Raw genomic sequence first — 20,174 nt, forward strand, 5'->3', positions numbered from 1 at the left:
ACTGCTTTATATCCATTAAAAAAAAAATACTACTAACATTGATTAGAAGAATCTATGAATAGTATTATCATTTTAAAAAAGTACCCTAACTTTCTACTAGGAAGTTTTCTGTGCACCACTCCATTTTGAATGATATTAGTGTCATCCATGTTCTATAAACAACTCCTACTCTGTACCAGACAAAAGAAATCAAATACTTACAATCACTAGGCCCAAACTCTTAATTTTTTTTTAAATCACAGTTTATTGTTGTACATATGAGGTACCATGCTACTATCAGAATTTTATTCAGGTTTTTATTTTAAAAAACTCAGAGAAAAAAATGTTTCCAGTAATTTTCATTCAATGTGAATGACAAGAATATTATAGCTATAAACATTGAAATAACCATTTCCTTTCTTCCTGAGGAAGTTTCATGTTTTAAGCAATGAAAAAGGAATTCTGTACAAAGCTAGTTTCAAATCACATTATCTCTCATTCATTTCTCATGTGTATTTATGTTACTTTCAGAATACCATAATAGCCAGCCGGAGAATATAATGTAGAAAGTATGCATGTCCTCTAGGATTTAATGTTGCCTCCACGTAGCAGAATACCTGTATTGTGAGTGGGTACATTTGGGTATGTCTTATTTTTCCTCCTTTCATTATACAAGCATCCAATATATTTTAATATTTATTTTAAAGGTGAGCTGTTTAGTTGACTCAATTTACCTAGACAAAGCAGCCACAGTAACTTTGTTTAGAAGTCTAAATGCATATATATCATTAAAACATAAATGTATCTGTTTTCTTTCTTTTATTAGTAGACATTTTATTATCAAAATGAAATTATGATGCCGTATGAAACTGGTGGGGTCTGTTCTCAGTGCCTGACCTTCTTAAACCAATTTCTCAGTCAGTGGAGATGAAAGACTGGGATTATTTTTCTAGCATGAAGGGTATGTACTGCATTAGAAAGTCTTGCACTAAGCTTGTGGACCAAGTTTAACATTCATCCAGATGAATTTGATTTTGCTTTTATAGTTAAGAGTCTTAAAAACTATTTTTCCCCCTCCAATTCTTTATTTTAATAGTTTGTTTAAAAATTACTGTATCATATGGGCATGTAAAATTTAAAAAAATTTAATCAATTATAATTAAAAAATTTATAGTAAGTGGAAATTTATTTTCTCATTGGTGAATAATTGATAGAATTTAGTTTCACACAATGTAATGACTGAAATTATTTAGGCTATAGATTTTCTTTGCATATCTCTTTTTCTAATAATAATTTTGATAATATTTTATAGAGGCTTATGTAATCATAGAGAATTTATTTACTAAAAATATGTGTACATTTAAAAATTAAGTAAATATAAATATAATAAATGAGTGTGACTTGTTTTCTTATGTGAATACTTTATTAATCTTATAATCATTTCAAATTTAGGTGTGTATATATTTTAAAAACCATGCCTGGCTCATGTTTGTACTTCCTCCATTTATTCAGTAGATAATCCATAAATTCAACTGTGTTCTATTATCCTTTAATGAGAGTGATGTATGAAATATCCCAAAACAATGGAATCAGCACTGCTTGTTTTTTTGCCTTGTATTAAAAGTATTGATGTAAATATCAGTTTAAAAATCATATATTAATTTGTTTTTTTATAAATTTCTACATTATGCAATTTCACTTTGAACTCTGCAAAAAATTTTCTATAATTTAAATGTATATATCCTATCATATCATCTAGAGAAATTTTCCTTAATTTTCGCTTCATGGGTTTTATTCTGGGGGATATTAAAAAAGAACTATTTGCATTTAAAAATCAGTCTGTTTGCCACAGATGCCACAGTTACCAGATTCTGTGTGTTTCTGTGGAACCAATGAGGAAAGAATGGCTGGAGTGGATTTGCCCTTGCTGAAAGGGGACCCAAGTCATTGGTGACAGCTCTTAAGACCCCAAAAATTTCTCCCTTTTAGAAGATGTATTCCGTACCCTTCACATGTTTTGGTAAACTCATTGAGTTTCTTTTTACCACACAACAGCTTCACAGTAGATATTTCAGTGTAACAATTATGATAGAGGAATTAGTAATTTTTACATAACGCATGAGACTGTGTATGAAAAATTACTTTAAGGATGAAGATAACCTCATATATAACTTCTCTACTCTCTGATTTAGTACAAATTGTAATTTACAATCTTCATAAATACATCAATGGATTTCTATTTTGGCAAGCATTTTTCATAGGTAATATGCATTTGGCATTTTGCTACGTTGTGATGGTTCTTTTGCTTCTTTTTTTATAGGACACTTTATAAAATCAAAGAGTATGAAAACATTGTACAGGCAAACAGCGGTCTAAAATTTACAGAGACACAATCTTAGTTGATCTACAAAAGTGTACATATCACTACGAAATGGAACAGTTCTGTGTTTGTGTTTGATATCTGTATTGGTAGCTGTTGACTCCACATGAGTGCACAGTAGTCTCCAATAGTCCCACAGGCCCAGACACGGGATAAGAGAAAGGCCAGTGGCCTCAAGGCTTGTAACAGATTCTTTTTCTTTTTTTTTCTGATCATCCACATGCCAGCACATGGAAGGAACTTTTTTTTTTTTTTTCTCATCTGAAGAGGTATATTTTTAAACAACTTTTTGGCAGTTTCTTGAAGTTTTAGGAAAGGTGAGTATCCTGTGGAGGATGGTTCTGAGGAATTTGTCTCTGGTGCTATCTCACTTTCTGCAGCTCCTGTCTCAGCCAGGAAGGCAGAGGCTGCCCCAGTCGGTGCAGTAGCTTGGACAGTTCCACATTATGGTCTCGGTAGTAGCCTGACAGAAATGCTCTGCTCTGAGATGGGAAGAAGAAAAAGTACATTTTTTTTTTTTTGCTTATTGAAGCAAATTTTATATATTTTGATTATATTTAAGTTCATATCAAACATTCCATAGCGAGATAAAATTGATGCTCAACATATGTACTGTTTAGCACAACATAAAGACAATGAATCTGTCCTGCAAAATACACATCACACAGACATACACTTTTAACTAGGGTAACTGTGATTTCTTTGATTATGCAGAATTAAATGTGAAAGTAATTTGAGGTACTAGAAATACAACTGTGACACTGATTGGGTCTATTACTATACTCTATTAATCATCCTAGCTTTGGAGAAAGTTTGATAAATATATAATATAAAATACTTCTCTGTCACCATTAGATTTTGAATGCTTTCTTGAGAGATTTCCTAAGGAATAGATGCAGTATTCACTGTAAAAACTATTGTATAAGCCTTAAAAATTGCCGTAGTTAAACCACATAAACCTACAGCTTATTATATTTGTGTTATTTGACTCAAGGAAGGAAAAGCATGTCTGACTTAAAAGGAGGTGGACTTCCCTTCAATTAAAAAAATAATTAAAATTATCTAAAATGGAAAGGGCTGTAATGCAAGATGGTATTTAGTTTATACAGCAGGTCCTTGAGTCACATCATTTTGTTCAGTGGATTTTGTTATGACATTGATGAGAAAAAAATAAATCTTACTGACATTGAACAAAACAATTGTCATTTGAGGACCTGTTTTCATTATACATTGTTTCACTGGAAGTCTCAGTTTCTAAGAATCCGTCTATGACATTAAGTGAGGACTTACAGTGCTTAGTCTGGATGACAGCTGTTAAGAGTTGTTCTGAAGAGTATTTCTGCATCTGTTTCTATTAATAACATTTCCTAGTTATATACTATTCTGAGATTTTTAAAATTGATTTGAACCTTTAAAAAGTATTTAACACCTGTGCTATTCTTTTCAAATGTCATATATGGCATTCCATTTTATATGCCATACAGGAGTAGGGGGCGAACCCTCATTTTCTGTTGATTAATTCCCATGTAGCATCATTTTTTGGGCGGTAGTTAGAATTAATGGACTTAGCCTGAACACTTGAGCCCCAGTCTACCCACTAACATGATCAAGAAGAGCCCAAATCTGTGTGGTTTCTGTGTCAGTCTATCTCATTACTCTGGTTTGGGGCTTCTCTGAACCCTGACAGGACCAGCGAGCATACTCATGTCCGAGGAAGGTGGAAGTTCATTATAGTTACATCTGGGAGCCTGGTTATTCCATTTTCTCTGCTGTCAGCTAGACCTGGGTGAGCCCTATGTCTGGGGTTAGAGTACGGATTTCTGCACTTTCCTATCATGTTCTTTCACTCTGCTTTGTTCCTCTGTGTGCCTGAAATCTGCTTGCAACAAGAGCAGTATGGAGCCACCCAGCTCCTGCCCACTCGCTCCCTAATATTTCCCATATAGTGAATATTTGTCCATATTCACCTTCATAATGTCTTATCACCTTCAGAATGGAATCTCTTGGGATCCTCTTCTGCTGCCTATCCCTTTGGTGTTTGGATCAAACCTCCTGATACTTAAAGATTATCTTAACTGTCCCTGAACTTTGTTGGCCTCTTAGGACACTGTTTGCAAACCTGGTTCCTATTATCAGTGCTGGCTCTATAATCAAACCCTTCCCCTGTGCCTTATTGTGAGTGTATGTGTGTCACTTTAACCTGGTTCTTCTTGGTGGTCCCATAACCAAGTGTGCCTTCCTTCCTCCTATTGTGCTCTTGATATGGAAAGATAACTGATAGGAGGTGCAAAGTATACCATATCCTATTTGAGAATATAATATTCTCAGGCCAAAAGTTATTAGAACAGAACTCAGTGGTATGCACTGAGTTTTATTTTGTGCACATTGTTACCTGGTGATCATTCAGAAGGGGTAATTTTTTAGATGATAAAAATCACAGATAAAATGGATGCTAATGTATCTAATGTAGCTAAACTTCTTCATGCATCACATGGTGATATTATGAGTATAATAACAACATAATATGTACTTTTATAATATAGAAATGTTATTTAAAAGGAATCATAATAAATCCAATATCAAGTTGTTTATTGATCAGTTATTAAAGATTTTATGACTTTATATTCTTTTTTTTAGTTTTTTTTTTTTTTTTGCATAGAAGAACTGGGGTGTAGGCCAGAGGTGTGAGGGGTGAGAGGATTTACCAGAGACAGAGTGGGGAGCAGAACAGGCAGATCTACTGAAATACACTGCTGAGGGGGGCAGCAGGCATGACAGGAAAGGTCTGCTGCGCCATATGTGGGTTAGCTCCCTGGTCGGGGATCAAATGCAGGTCACCGCAGTGATAGTGCTGAGACTTAATCGCCCTAGGCCACTTTATATTCTTTATATTCTTTTGATTTTTATATTCTTTTGATATAAAGACTTTATATTCTTTTGATTTGGAAACATAATAGAGTTAGCGGTGTTCATGCAAAAATACCATTAAAAATACTCATTTTAAAGTATAAGTTTTTGTTCCTTTTCTATATTTTGATGAACAATGTCAAAATGGAATCAGACTTAAAACAGTCTTGATTCACCAGGATTACCTGTACTCTGTAATGATTTGGTGAGAGTCCTGAGGAGGGATACTCACATTTTTCTGTGGGTGGAGGAGAAGCAAGCAGCCTAGGGGCTTACTGTTTGTTTACCCTAATTTATTCTACACACTTGTGTTTCTATCATCTCTAGGAAGCCTCCTTATTCTTGTCTCCTACTGGCACTGTTGTGCATAATCGGCCACTCTATTCTCTGAACACAACTCAGTACTTATATGATACTGTGATAAGAAATATATTTAGTCTTCCCCGGTACAAAGCTCCTAAAGCCCTTGAAATTTTCTGAGTGATGGATTGGAAGTGTCCTTTCTACAGCATCACAATCCCTTTTAAACTATACCTGAGATTATGCTAATGATGTGACTCTTGGTGGGTGCTTCATAGCTTCTGATGGGAATGCTTGCTAGCGGAACCAAAGGTATCCCTAGAGGATTGGAACTTTCAACCCTACCTTCTGACCTATGGGAAGGGAAGAGGGAATATGAATTGAGCCAATTTTCAAGGCCAATGATTTAATAAATCATACCTACATAATGGAATGTCTATAAAACCCCTAACTTAAGGAATTTGGGGCTCTAATGGGTTGGTGAATATATCCTTGTGCTGGGAGTGTGGTACACACCACACTGCATAGAGCAAGCTCCTCTGTTCAGGACCATCTGGTCTTGTCCTATGTACCAGGCTGTCCATCTGTGCCTTTTACACAGGCACAGACCTGTCCATCTGTGTCTTTTACAATAATGTAAAGTGTTTCCCAGGGTTCTGTGAACTCTTGTTGCAAATTATGGAACTTGAAGAGGGGTCTTGGGATCCCTAGTTTTGTAGCTAAGTTGTACAGAAATACGAGTCACCTGGGAACGCATCACTTGCTACTGGAGTCTGAAATGGGTGGGTAGTAGTCTTGCAGGACTGAGCCCTTAACCTGTGGGGTCTGTGATAACTCTATGTGGTTAGTGTCAGAATTGAATCGAACTTCAGGATGCCTAGCTGGTGTTTGCAGAAAACTGGAAAGCTCCCTGGTGTGTAAAACCCATCCATTTGGTATCAGTATCTGGATAAAAATATGCCTTAGGAACATCTTACACCACAATCTTGCTTAGTGTTGGATGTGGAAATATTAGTATCCTAATACTAACATTTACTGTAATTTTAACCTGTTTTTCTTATATTTGTCTATCACTAAATTTATTATGTATCAGTATGTCTGTCTTTGATGGGAGTAAAATAAAATGTTAGAAAAGAGAGATATTAGTGTCTTTTAAATATTTTAACTTTAATAGATATATAGAGATGTAGCTTTGATGTAAATAAAAATGATATACTTTATAATTTCTTGAAACACCTGGAAATTGCTCTCAGATTTCTATTCAAGTGTGAGGATTGATTTCATAGTGCTCTGAAAGAATATTTTAAATAATCAACCAAAGAAATTAATTTATCAAGACATCAGGAATAACACCCACCCTGCACCCAATGACTTTCAGGTAGAATTTAATTATGAAATTAGTGAGGGCAGGTCTTATCTTGGTTGAAATAAAAATAATGGCCCCATAGTATTCAAGGATTCAGTCAAAATTCAAGTGACTTCAGACTCTCAGAATTCTTAGACACTATGGACTCTTAGTTAAAATGTGTACAACACTATAGGAAAAACATCCTAAATCATGTTTTTAACTTCTGAGTTAGTTTTTTTTTTCTTTTACAAATAACATACTTGCACTCATGTGTCTAAATTATACACAGATTGGATTGGTTATGAAATCAGAATAAAATTAATAAATCTTAACAGACATAAAATCCCATTAAGGGAAAAGATTGGGTTTAATAAACTGAGAGACTACAGCACATGGAGACTTCCCTGTCCCCATTCTGAAGAGAATGAACTAGGGGTGCTAGATACCTCAAAAAAATGCATCTTATTCTCCAGAGCCTTCATTATTTGCTCTGTATCAGACATTTGGAAAATATATTCTTTTATCTTATCAGCATATCAGCAGTTCAAAGCTCAATTTACCAATAATTACTATTATTATGCATGCCACACTTAAGATAGAATGACTTAGTGGGAAAAAATTAGAAATCTTTTGATCCTATTTTCAGTTTCCATTTAATATATCTCCTTTCTTGGTTTCAGTTAACATTTTTAGTACTAAAATCTCCATGAATATATTATTCTTTTTGAAATGAGATTTTGCCTTCTTTGTTCTGATTCAAAATGGCAAATTCTATTGTTTTTCCCTTATTCTTGTATGACAGGTAATATATCATTGGAAAAATCAAAATAAGCAACCTGGTTGTATTGAAATCTCAATGTCACATTTAATTTTTAGAAAAGCTGCATTTTGATTTTAGCCACTTTTCTAAGAAAATAGGTATATTATTGTCACTTTGCTTAGTTTGTAACTTTAAGTGCTATGCTTACGTCAGGATCCATTGGAGGGTATTTTCTTCCTTTGCTCTTCCCGAGGCATTTCGTTTTACCTTCTTCCAGTAACTGACACCAGAAACCTTTGTGAGAATCAAACCTAAAAAAATACAAAATACAAAAACTAAAAAGCATTTTTCAAGCTATTTATAAGATATAATGAGCAAAAGCATGATATTTTTTGAATATCAATTATATAACCAGGGAAACTAGCATTTTTGACTATATCCCTTTGCATAAAGTCTTTTGGCATCCTTCTGAAATCTCAGTCCATCTGTCATATTTGTGAATTTGCCAGATACCTAATAGAAAAATTGTCAGCAGAAGGTCTCCTATTAATAGAAATTAATAAGCCTACTTCATCTGGAAGGAGTTTTTTTTCTAAGTTTCAAGCACATGCTTTCCCTTTGTAGGATTTAAATATCATAAGCCAGGCTTCATCCATATCTATGCATTTACATAGTATTTGTATCATACAGTTACAGGGTAATAGAAGAGAAAGGGTTTTGCTGTGCTATGGAGTTATTAATTTTAGAATTCTCTACTTACAATCCATTAATTTTTTTTCCCAAAGCCACATTCTTCTCTTGGTTTGAGCTCTGTTTTAAAGTAACAGCACTTATAAATATTAATTTTCATTATATAACTACAATCAAAATAATAGCACATTAAATTTATATTTTTGTTTAGCCAAATATTTAATATAATTTTTATGTGAGTTTACATTATAAGCCCTTAATGATAGATGGTGCAGGATTCTTCCCATTTTTTAACATTTAGTATAGTAGTTGGCTCTTTGAGAACACTCTCCAAATGTCAGTTGAATAATACATGAAAAAGAAGGACTTTGTAAGGTTTATTTATCTTGGATTATATACTTTTTAGTATGCAGGACATGACTCAATTCATCATTGTGAATCCAGGGCCTTTCTTCTGTGGTCTCTGGATATTTTCTGTATTATCACTCATTGTGAATAACTAGTAATTTCTGTGCTTGCATATAAAAGTGAAAGTTATAGTTATCAGTATAATTCTTTCACATTGCTTTTGTTATTCAGTGATTCTACTGCTATAATTTCTTCTTCATTAGAAAGAAGTGTCATTTAGGGCCATTTCCTTCTTTGGATATTAAACAATATTCAGAATACTGCTTCTAATTCTGCTTAAAATTATAGAGTGAGCCAAAATTAAAAAAACAGCATAAAACATGAAATACTGAGGGATAAATTTAACACAAAAGATGTGTAAGATTTGCACACTGAGAATCACAAAATTTGCTAAGAGTTATAGAAGACAGATGTACCATGTTTATAGATCAGAAGTCTAAATATTTTAAGATATCAGCTCTCTAGATTTATCTATAGATTCCACGTGATTCCAATCTAAACTCTAGTGGGATTTCTTTTTTGGTCAAAATTGAAAAGATAATAATATGTAGAAATACAAAAGACCTAGACAGTTTAAAAAATGAAGAGCAAAGTATACTGTTTAATTTCAAGATTTACTCTAATTCTATAATAATCAAGGATATGTAGTAGTGGCACTAATGGATCAAAGGAAAAATTGTGTCCAGAAGTAGATCAAGTATGGTCAACTGATTTTCAAAAATAAGTTCCAGGGTAATTAGATAGGAGACTACAGTCTTTTAAGCAAATTGAACTGGAGAATTGGATATAATATATGGAAAAAAATTAACATTTATCATTAATGTATACTGTATTTAAAAAATGAACTTAAATCTATCATAGACATAAACCTAAGAGACAAAACCATACTAATTTTGGAACTAAATATAGGAAAACAAAGTTTATGTAACCTTAGATTAGGGAAATATTTCACAGAATGAACAATAAATGAAAAAAACAGTAAGTACGAATACCTCAAAATTTGAAGCTTGCTTCTCTAGAGACACTTAAATGAAAAGGGAAGCCACACATTAGGCCAAAATATTAGCAAAGTATATATCTAGTAAAGGACTTGTATTCAGTATATATAACTCAATAAAAAGTGTATTGACCAAATCTTTTAGCCAATAAAAATTTGGTAAAAGATTTGGAACAGATACTTTATCAAAGAATATATATACAAATGACCCATAAATAAATGGAAATTTACATAACGTCATAGGTCATTAAAGAAATGCAAATTAAAATCACAAATGAAATGTCACCACATCCTAACTACAATGCCTTGGTTTAGAGTAACACCAAATATTGGCAAAGATGTGAAACAAATGGAACCTTTATAGCTTGTTGATTGAAATTAATTATAGTCACTTTGGAAATTTTCTTTATGCAGTTAAATACATTATTTTATGACCTACCAACCTCATTTCTAGGTATTTTCCCAAAAGGAATGAAAGTGTATGCCCACACAGCAATCTACATAAAAATGTTCACAATAGGGCCTTCCCTGGTGGCATAGGTTGAGCGTTGAGCGCAGCACTGCGAAGCTGCCCGCAGCAGTGCTGGTTTGATCGGGGCAGGCCAGCAAGGGTCCCACATGGCGCAGCAGACCTCTCCTGTCTCGCTCGCAACTCCCCTCAGCAGTGTATTTCATCTGTCTGCCTGTTCTGTTCCCCGCTCTGTCTCTGGTGAACCCTCTCACCCTCCCGCGCATCTGGCCTGTACCCCAGTTCTGGTTTAAGTAAATAAATACCAAACTTAAAAAAAAAAATGTTCACAATAGCTTTGTTCATATTAGACTCTAAATGGTGAAAGGATAAATGAATCATAGTCTATGCATATTGTATACTGTTGATATCCATCATTAATGCAAAAGAACTTATTATTGGTACATGTAACCATATGATGGAATCTTAAAGGCATTATGCTAAATGAAAGGAAGTAGATTAGTGGATGTTAGGGATTAGGGACAAAGGGAAAAAGACTGACTGCAGAGGAGTTTGAGCAAGCCTTTTGGATTAAGGGAAATGTTTTATATCTTGACTGTAGTGGTATATACAATTGTACATGTTTGTTCAAATTCATCAATTAAAATTGGTGGATTCTGTTATATATAAATTTTATACCTATAAAGCTGATTTAAACATTAAACTGTGATTGTGTTTGTTTGTAGTTTTGTGTGTAATTTAGAGGAAGTCTTGATGTAGCTAATTTATAAATTGATACCTATTCATTTGCAAATAATGGAAACCTAGATTTCTGCTTCTTTACTACTTTGAGTATTAGAGATAATAAGGGATTACTCCCATCCCACTTATTTAAAGCCTGTTTCAAATCATTATTAAAGCAATTGTATGAGATCAGGACACAACATGATATGTTTTCATGTTATTTGTATTCTTACAGAGATCAGTAAGGCAACAAAGTTCATATCCAGAGTACAAAGAGAGCATTAGTAAATACTGTATTATTTAAATATCTGTATGTGAAAGCTGGGAAGCTCTAATACAACAACATATCTGGAAGGACAGCTCTAATACAGCATTTCTGGAAGTCTACAATTGATACCTCAACTTAAATTATCTTTTTGTCATTAGCAATTTCCACAATTGAATTCTGACTCATTTTAAGTATTTAGATGATCAGAATTCAGAATTCAGACCAGTTATTATATTATTTTGAAAAATATACCTAACTATAAATATATGTCTGGAACATACACATACCTTATGTCAAAATGAGCAGTCCTCTCAGATATTTTTTAAGAAACACAGAACTTCATACATATTAAAATTTGCAATCAAAAGAATAAGATTTTTTTCTTCTCTGCTATTTCATTAGCTCTTACACAACAGACTATCATGCTGGGCTTTATTGAGAAAAGTGTGTGTGTGCGTATATGTGTGGTTGGCACCTCACCTAGGCATCTGTCTATTTAAGTTAGTAGGCAGTGATGAGTTTCAGGGTGAAAAAGGAGAGGAAAGTAGATTGTGCTTATTTACCGGGTAGCCTAAGGTAGAAGTGAAGGGACTTATGTTAATGAGGGAGTGACCTTGTGAGTTTGAGGGCATAATCAGTGCTATCTCATGGTCTGAGTGAAGAAAGCTGACAGGAGATGGAGAAAGATCTCAATCTTTTTCTAGTATCATCGTCCTTCTGAAGAATAGTTGAAAAGTACTACCGACACCTGGTGGAACAGCAAGGAAACAACCTTTTTCATGTAGGATTGGCAGCGAAGGTCATGGTTAGAATTCTCTCAAAGGCTTTCAGGAAGTGAACATTTTGGAGGGAGTTTTAGGTGCTCTTCAGTGTCTCTGTACTTACCCTTCCCAGATATAGGGATACTTTGTTAGTAATTGTGTCCCCAGAGTTATACAATGAAGGAGTTATTCAATGAAACTTTGCTGCTTTAAGGAGGAAGAGAGGAATGTTTGTGTGGATATCATCTAGGGACATGTAGAAATAATTGGAAGAGACTCCTGGGCAAGGACGTTAATACTATTTTGTGTTCACGAGGGCACTTTTCTGTGTCCCAGCTATTTGCTTTTGATTGAGCTAACACTGGTTTAAAACACTATGAGTTAGACATATAGGACCACATCCTTGAGGTGTATGTTACATGCCCCACTGTCATGCACTCCAGTTCCAGTGTTGTAAGCTGAAAAAATGAAGCTATGAGATAGCTCATAGTGTTGTTATGAAGTAGTATATGTAAGATAGAACATGTAAGTGTATATTGATTTTGAAGTATTGTAGCCATTTCAAAAACATTATTTAGTATTTCTAGGTGCTATTTCACAGGTCATCTGGAAAACCAACAGATTTTTAGCTTCTATGGAGACTGTATGCTACTAAAATTTTTTTTTTAATGTGGTACATTGCTTTTCCTCTAACTCATCTACAAGGGGAAGGGAAAGAAATCCTGAGCAATAAAAATGTGGTTGCCAGTGGAAGTGCTATCAGAAACAATCAAAGTGCTTGTTCTTTATGATTTAGTTAGCCTCATTCACAGAACAAAACCAAGCCATCAAATAATCTTTGTTCAGTCCATGGTTTTCAAATCCTTATTGCCCATGTATTGACATTTTCACTGTGAATTGGTATTAGAAATGTATATAGCTCAGTCTGGTTTTATTCATCTCAATAAAGAGATTAATGACTAAGAAATAAAGGCATCAGGTTCAGGTATTTAACTGACTTGTATTCCTTCATATGAAAACCTTTGCCATAGTCATTGCTGGCCAGGTGTAACTCTGAATGGATATACTCAGGGCAAAATTAAAACTTTTTATTTTTCATTGTAATTTATACAGATTAGTACAATGCCATGCCTGTTTTTTTTTTTTTCCCTCTCAAATTGTTGGCCAGTTTTAAAATACTCTAAAACACATGCAAGCAAAAATAGCTTCAGTATATCAATTTATTTACAATTTAGAGATTAAGAGTATATTGAAAGAGTGTTAATTTACTTAGCTAAATGAGAAAGTTCCCATTTATATTGTTTAAAGTTTATACTGCCCATTTTAGATCACATTCACATGCACTAAGAAAACCAGATTTTTTTTCTTTACATATTCAATACATCATTTAAAATCCACGCTGATGGTTCTAAGTAATTTTAAGACATCATCATAAACTATCCAGGGACTGCATGAAATTTCAAAGTCTTTACCACTTTCTTTAGCAATTGTGGAAAGATATAAATAACACTTGACAGTGGAAATTTTTGGCTATTTTTTAAAAATAGTTATAAAATTGGAATATTTTATGCTGAAGATCTCGTAAATTGGAGTACTCATTCATGCCAAGATTATACTATAGAGCCTGGTATAGAGCTTGTTTTATTAATTTATTCTTCTATGCACAAAGATCTGAATTTATATACTAGTTGAGAATTCATATCTGTTTGCAATTCAGTACATTTTTAGACAATTTTAAATGAAATTTTTTTTAAGTACCAAAATCATAATCTTCAGTATCACTAACAGGAGAGATATGAAGCAATAACTGACATCCCCAGTAACATACTTTTCTATTCCTGTCACCCCCAACATGCCCAGAGTACTGTGGAAACAACTGTCAGAACAGTTAGTCCAACAAGAATAACTAGATTATGAGGAGAGAACTCAGAACAACTGCAGAGGGCATGGGTGAAAGAGGATAGATTCAGGCCTAAGACACTGACATGAAATGCCAAATATTCTACAACAGACACACTGCTGTTTTTTACAAGGTATGTCAGGCCAACTGATGATTGACAAGAAAACACAAAAGGAAGCTGAAAGGTAGTGCTTTTATCTGTAGCAGCAGGGTGGGAGTTTGGGCAGCCCTGGCAGACCAGAAATGCTAGTTTCAGACATTACACATGCCTTATCTTGATACCTCACCCACTGAGCTCCCACCCAGGCTAGAGAATCATATAATGGGTAATTTTAGCCAGATACATCATAAGTACAAAGTGACCCAGGGTTCTCTGTATAGAGTATGTTACTTTGATGTTGCTTCTCTTCTATTTACACCACCTTTTCTCAGCAGTGGAGAGGAAGAAAAAGCCTGCTACCAAGCCGAATACAAAGGGGGCAAATACACAGCATGTAGGTCAAGGACCATTCCATAGAAAAAGAGGTTATGTCTTTATAGAATACTCCACTTCTTTTTTTCCCCCTGAAATACAATACTTTGCTATATACTCTATAAAAAAAAGACTCAAAGATAAGCCAACTTGAAATAGAAAACAGTTTAGAAAATAAGTTTTCTTTTCTAAGAGATGCTTAAAAAGATATAAAGCAGAAAGTGGACTTGAATTTCTAACTGCAAACTGAAATCACTCAGCTTTCTTTAAGGTCAAGCTGAAAGTTAAATACCTAAGGCTAGTGTCTGTGTTAGGATTTGAACTAAGCTCTACAAAGCTCTAATAGTGCTTATACTATAGAGGATGCAGAGGGCAGAGGGTTAATAGTAACAACAAAGTAAAGGACTCTTAGGAAAGAAGTGCAAACCTGGAGTTCCACCTCCTCCTTTGTCCTCTAAATCAAAATGTCTCTCTTACATGTGTTTTATGTATGATTTGTTCAAGATGTAAGCAGTATTTGATGTTTTTCTACCCATCTTTTACTGTAGGGATGCTGAAAGATAAAGGAAACCTGCCTCTCACTTCCTCAAGTTGCTAAAGAATCAAGAGTACAATGAAAAGGGAACATCATTTTATTGACAGAACTAAGTTTTATACTGAGAAATAGAAGAATTACATAATAGTCTTTTTTCAGTTTCTTTAAGACTTGGTCTATGACCCTAAAATTTAAAATACAAAATAGTGAGAGTCATCCAGCTCAGCATCTCCCAGTCGCTCTGTGCATGTCAAACTGGTAACAACACAGCCCTCTCAATCTGATTACCAGCTCTGGTAAAAGGTCTAAGTAAGAGGGACGTTTTATTTAAAATGCTAAATAAAGTCCAGAGTCAGGATTAAGGGGAGTGAAGGAGGTACCCACTCTCCATAAAGCTTAATGCTTATGATATCTCTCCCAGTCCTTGTGTAAGAAAATCTGAGAGAACTAACATAAGAAAACCTTCCAGAGCTATAACTGCTCTGGCCTCTGAAAGTGGTAACAGATTCAGAAGCAGTGGGCAAAGATATAGAAGCAAAAGATGGAGTACGTTGAAGAGTAATAATAACACATCTTTCTCACTGTTCAGTCACCTGTTGGGCTGCTTGCTGACATATGGTATTGTTTTTGAAAACCATACCACAGAGAGCAGAGCAGATCATGGTTCATAACCATGTGGTTAGTCACTTCTTTATATTTCCAAGAGTTCCCAATATTGTTTGTTGTATAGGTTCAGCACTTATTTTAAGTGGATTCTTTTATGACTGCTTTGTTTCTTTACTTTCCTTTGAGGGGAATCTTTCATGATTAGGAATCAGGGGGGGATTGAAGACTATTCTTTGCTGCATGGTTGGATTTGTTCTACCCCAAGTGGTGATGTCAAATTGGAAAATAATTAGTATTTAAGGACCATCAAAGTCAACAGTTACATCACCAAACTATGTATTCTTTAAAACCAATTCTCTGCTGAACCATCAGTAGATTAATTAGAATATAGACTTACGTTAAAGCTTCTGAGTAATTATAATGCGGAGAGACGCCTAGAAACTTCTGTACTTCATCCATTACTGTAGCAGGATCAGTTCTTAGCTGTTGCCCATCAATAATTAGCAACTAAATTATCAAAGAAAATTTAAAAAAAGATAAAGTACACTATAAAAAAGCCATATAACTATAAAATTAAAAAATCTGCATTCTAAATTTATTCAATATGAGTTATGGTATTGAGGGGATTCCCATCCCCTGTTGTTAGATTTAACGAGATCGTCCTCATGAATGACCTAGGATGAAAAATAAAGCACAATCCTTCATTTTGCTAATGTTTTGTAATCTGAGAAATCCTGTAAACTCTACAACAAACAAACAAACGAACAAACACTTAAGGGCACCAAAGAGAGCTTACAGGTCTTACAGGTGACTACAAAATCACCTATGGAAACCAAACTTAAAAACCAACAAAACGGTAATTCTAGCTTGGAAGGAGCCCTTGAAAGAGGAGAGATGATAAGAACACCAGGTGTGACAGGACTGAGGACATGCCGCTCTCCACGATCCCATTTAAAGGAGAAACAACAAAGTTTTAAGAAAGACTTTGGTAATCCATTTGGAGAAAAAGGTGAGAATCACAGAGAACCTGAACATGGACAGAAGTTCCTCCGCAGCAGGAAGAACTTGCTTGTTACTTTGGTGAGCGAGCGGGAGGGCCATAGAGCCTGCAAGGCAACTCTTGCTCACCCCTTTTCTCCAACATTTCCATTTGGTCTGGGCCAGCATTTGACATGTGGCCAATGTAACTGAGATTTTATATAATTTTAATAGTGATATGTGGTACCAGCTATCCTATTGGACAGCAAGGATCTAGACACACAGGTAGACACCACGCCCGATGGGGCTGATTTTTATAATTTATGTTGATGCCGGGCAAATGAGAGAAGCAGGAAGCCAAGAAAAACTTTGTAGTTATGAAAAATTCTGGAAGGTGGTTGGAAGGGAAATAATGGCACTTAATTAAGAGCAACAACATTTGCCTACTTTGGTTAAGAGGGATTCAAGTTTACTCTCAGGAGAAGAATGAGGGTTATGAAGCTCTTACAGTCAGGAAAGATATGCACTAGAAAATGGGCAAAGAGAATTATCCTGAAATACTTTTAGAAAGAAAACTGGGTTTTCTACCATGGCTTATTTATTAGTCTTTTCAGCAGTCTCATTTACAACTACAGAGTAAAAGCTAGTAATGTTTTAATGAGTAAAAATTTCATTTATCCTAGAGGCAAAATCATCAACTTAATGAGATTGTAACACAGTGTAAATTATTATTGCTCACTACCTGAAAGGGGGGGAAATAAACAAGCCATCTCTCAATGTGGCTGGCATACCACCCAGGCACCAAGCATCTTTTCTGCAAGGCTCTGAGCTCAGAGGGGGCCCGGGGCCCAGCAGAGATCACTTCATAGAAGCTAAACTTCAGAGCTGCGGGGTCTTCATGTGATCGCTGATGCTAGGAGGAAAAGGTAGATGATTAAACTAACTTGATCCATAGGCATAAATAATTAAACACCAATTTCTGTGACAAGTTTCAAAGCTAAAGGAAGCAGGGCCAGAGACTTATTTACTTTGCAATTAATAAAGGATGAAAACATTTGCTTGGAGCATGAGGATTTAAAGTTATGTCACCAAGGAGAGTACATTTTTGAGAGCTTGTTTGGTAGAGGCTATATATTCTTATTGTTAGGATCCCTTAACCAATTCCACCAAGTTGTTTCCTTAGTGTATATATTTTATTCTGAAAAGTAAACTTTTGAAAGTTGCATTAAGGCCCCCTTTTCAGCCCATAAGCAAACCATTTATCATGTCTAGAGAATCTCCATTATGCACATGCTCTCTACTAGTTCTGCCACACAGTTTTGCTTCATCTAGTAATGCAGGTTTAGATTAGAAAAGCCCCATTGGCTATTTTAAGTGGAGAAACTACTGAAAACTCTGACATGTACATTATCTGAAATCCGCAGCTTTTGTCATATACTACCTAGCCTCTAAAAGCCAAGATTATTTTACCTAATGGTAACCTCTGCGATGAATCAGAATCACTTATTATATGGAAAAGGCAGAAAGCAGCAATCCAAATAGTAAAGTGTTTCATAATAACCCCAGTTCAAGCCCATGGGTTTGAGGGAATTAGCTTTTCCCTGAATTGACCAATATATATTCAGGCTTAGTGGTGGGCTTGTGGATGTTTACCACATCCAGTGAAATAGCAAATTTGCTGCAATTGAGATTCAAATCACTGTACAACAAACTCTGCTAGACTTTGTTAAGGCCTGCATTTTGCCCCTGCGGAGTGATTTATTTGTAATATGGAGGATGTTTTGTTTAGCCTGCAGACTTGAAACCTCCTTTTTCAGTAAATTCTCAATTTTTCTGGGGCTAAGTGGCTGCCAAGCTCCAATTTTCTTCTTTCTTTTTGAGTCAATTAAGGCTTATCTCTATTTTCTCCAGGTATCTGGCAGAAAAGGTAAAAGGCACAAAATCAAATCAGTCAATTTGCAGTTTGCTGTATATTTGGATTTGAAAGATGACTCTAGAAGTTTGGCATGGATGATTAGAGTGGAAGTGTAGACTTCAGCTCTGCGGGGTATCTCACTCCCTGTCATGCAGATCATTATGGATATGACTATCTAAGATTCCATCTGCTCCAGGTGACCTTTCCCCACTCCTTTCCAACCTCCAAACCGATCTTGGACAATCTGTTCTTCTTTTGTGAACTGGGAAAAATGGATTTTCTCAAATAAAAAAAGGACTCTGTGCTGAGAAACTTTATGCTCTGATATTACAGAGGGCCGGGAATTTAGCTGTAGGAAATCCTATTAGTGGAGTGGAAGAGTCCACTCTTTCCTGCAGGAGCTGGGCTCTGAGGGTCCCTTTCACACAAAGAAGCACCTTATTTCCCACCCAGGTGCAGTTTCAGATAACAGGCTATGGGATACAGCATTCCACATTTATCTTAACTTCATCCTTTCCAAGGAAATAATTGGGTTTTGAACCTGACCTGCTGATAACTCCTTTTTGCAACTATCGCAACACTCCATTTTAATTTTACCTAAATTTCTCTCCTTATAAATCCTTCCCTTCAGGGAAATGGTTCCTGTAGGGTTTGGGATCCTCTGTTGCAGCGGATTAATTTACCTAACTTGTCCCTGGTGGTTTTATCAAGAGGCTTGTTCACTCTACAACTCTGCCATTTTCTACTTTGTAATTTACATGCTGGTTATTTACATGTATCTCTCCAATTAGACAGCAGTCTAGCATGTGGCATCCGCCTTTATTAACTTATTTTCAAATTACCCTTAGAAACAATACTTGGCACATGGTAGTCATTACAACTATTTGTTGAATGGAAGAACACATTAACATGAGGAAGTGGTTTTTAAATTACAAAATGAAGGGGTGATAACTAAGGGTTCTGGGAGACTAAAGACACTGACTTAATTTTGCTATGTTTTCATATTTAATTTTGACAACTATTTATTGAACTTTTCTACTTGGTGATGAAAATTTCACTGGGGCAGGGTTTTTTTTTTTCTATTATGTTTAATCATTTATTAAAGCAAAAATGTATTCGCTATGTAAATATTATTATTAGAGTGTTGAATTATTATTAGAGTCTATTCTTAACTATATCAGAAATGTGATGGCAATCAGTGTATTAGGAAGAGCTTGGACCAGGATTTAGCCTGGCTGGGCTATTAAGGATGAAGAATTATTATATTTTAGCTTTACTAAGTTGTTTCTTCACTTAAGGCAGTTATTTAAACTCTTTAGGGTCAAATTTGGCTTGCTGCTTGTTTTTTTTAAATAAAGTTTTATTGGAACACAGCTGTGCTCATTCAATTAGATATTGGTTAAAGTTGCTTTGCTGCTAAAATGACAGGCTTGCAACACAGACCAACCGTGTGGCCCACAAAGCCTGAAATATTTACTTGCTAGTACTTTACACAAAAAAGCAGTGACTTCTTGAGGGAATCAGCCACTCTCCTCATCCATAAATAATAATAGCACCATGTATTTGATGTATTTGATGTGGATGTATTAGATGAAAAATAATGATTTTAGATAACATTGTAATGTTTCACTTTTAAATAAAGGTGTATAGACACACAGGTATACATGTAAACATATTCTGTTTTGCTTGTTATAGTCTAATATCTTCATTGCATTAATAATTTGTTAAATAAATTAGTTTAGTGAATACAAAATTAATAAAAGTTTAAGAAGAAAGTT

At 34.8% G+C, this 20,174-nt stretch overlaps 2 protein-coding genes across 17 annotated transcripts in view; one reads left to right on the forward strand and one right to left on the reverse strand.

Annotated features, from left to right (window-relative positions):
- Positions 1-20,174, forward strand: part of LOC119243609 (uncharacterized) — a 782,255-nt gene that overhangs the window by 18,394 nt on the left and 743,687 nt on the right. Inside the window, exon 4 of one of the 13 annotated variants that reach the window (XR_005124773.2) lies at positions 14,911-20,020. The exons of the other annotated variants lie outside the window; for them this stretch is intronic. The gene's annotated coding sequence lies outside the window, so the exon portion shown is untranslated. Of the gene's footprint in view, positions 1-14,910; positions 20,021-20,174 lie in introns of those variants that run through there. 13 annotated transcript variants of the gene reach the window in all.
- LOC119243607 (bifunctional heparan sulfate N-deacetylase/N-sulfotransferase 3) overlaps positions 1,299-20,174 on the reverse strand; it is a 143,376-nt gene continuing 124,500 nt past the window's right edge. For all 4 annotated transcript variants that reach the window (XM_054694534.1, XM_054694533.1, XM_037509532.2 and 1 more), the window contains 4 exons: positions 17,224-17,394; positions 15,901-16,010; positions 7,883-7,985; positions 1,299-2,841 (listed from right to left, as the gene is read on the reverse strand). In XM_054694534.1, coding sequence (XP_054550509.1) covers positions 2,722-2,841; positions 7,883-7,985; positions 15,901-16,010; positions 17,224-17,394 — 504 coding nt within the window. In that variant the 3' untranslated portion in view covers positions 1,299-2,721. The remainder of the gene's footprint in view (positions 2,842-7,882; positions 7,986-15,900; positions 16,011-17,223; positions 17,395-20,174) is intronic.

The sequence above is a fragment of the Talpa occidentalis genome, unplaced genomic scaffold, assembly GCF_014898055.3.
Source record: "Talpa occidentalis isolate TD23 unplaced genomic scaffold, MPIMG_talOcc4v2.1 talOcc4.13, whole genome shotgun sequence".
NCBI lineage: Eukaryota > Metazoa > Chordata > Mammalia > Eulipotyphla > Talpidae > Talpa > Talpa occidentalis.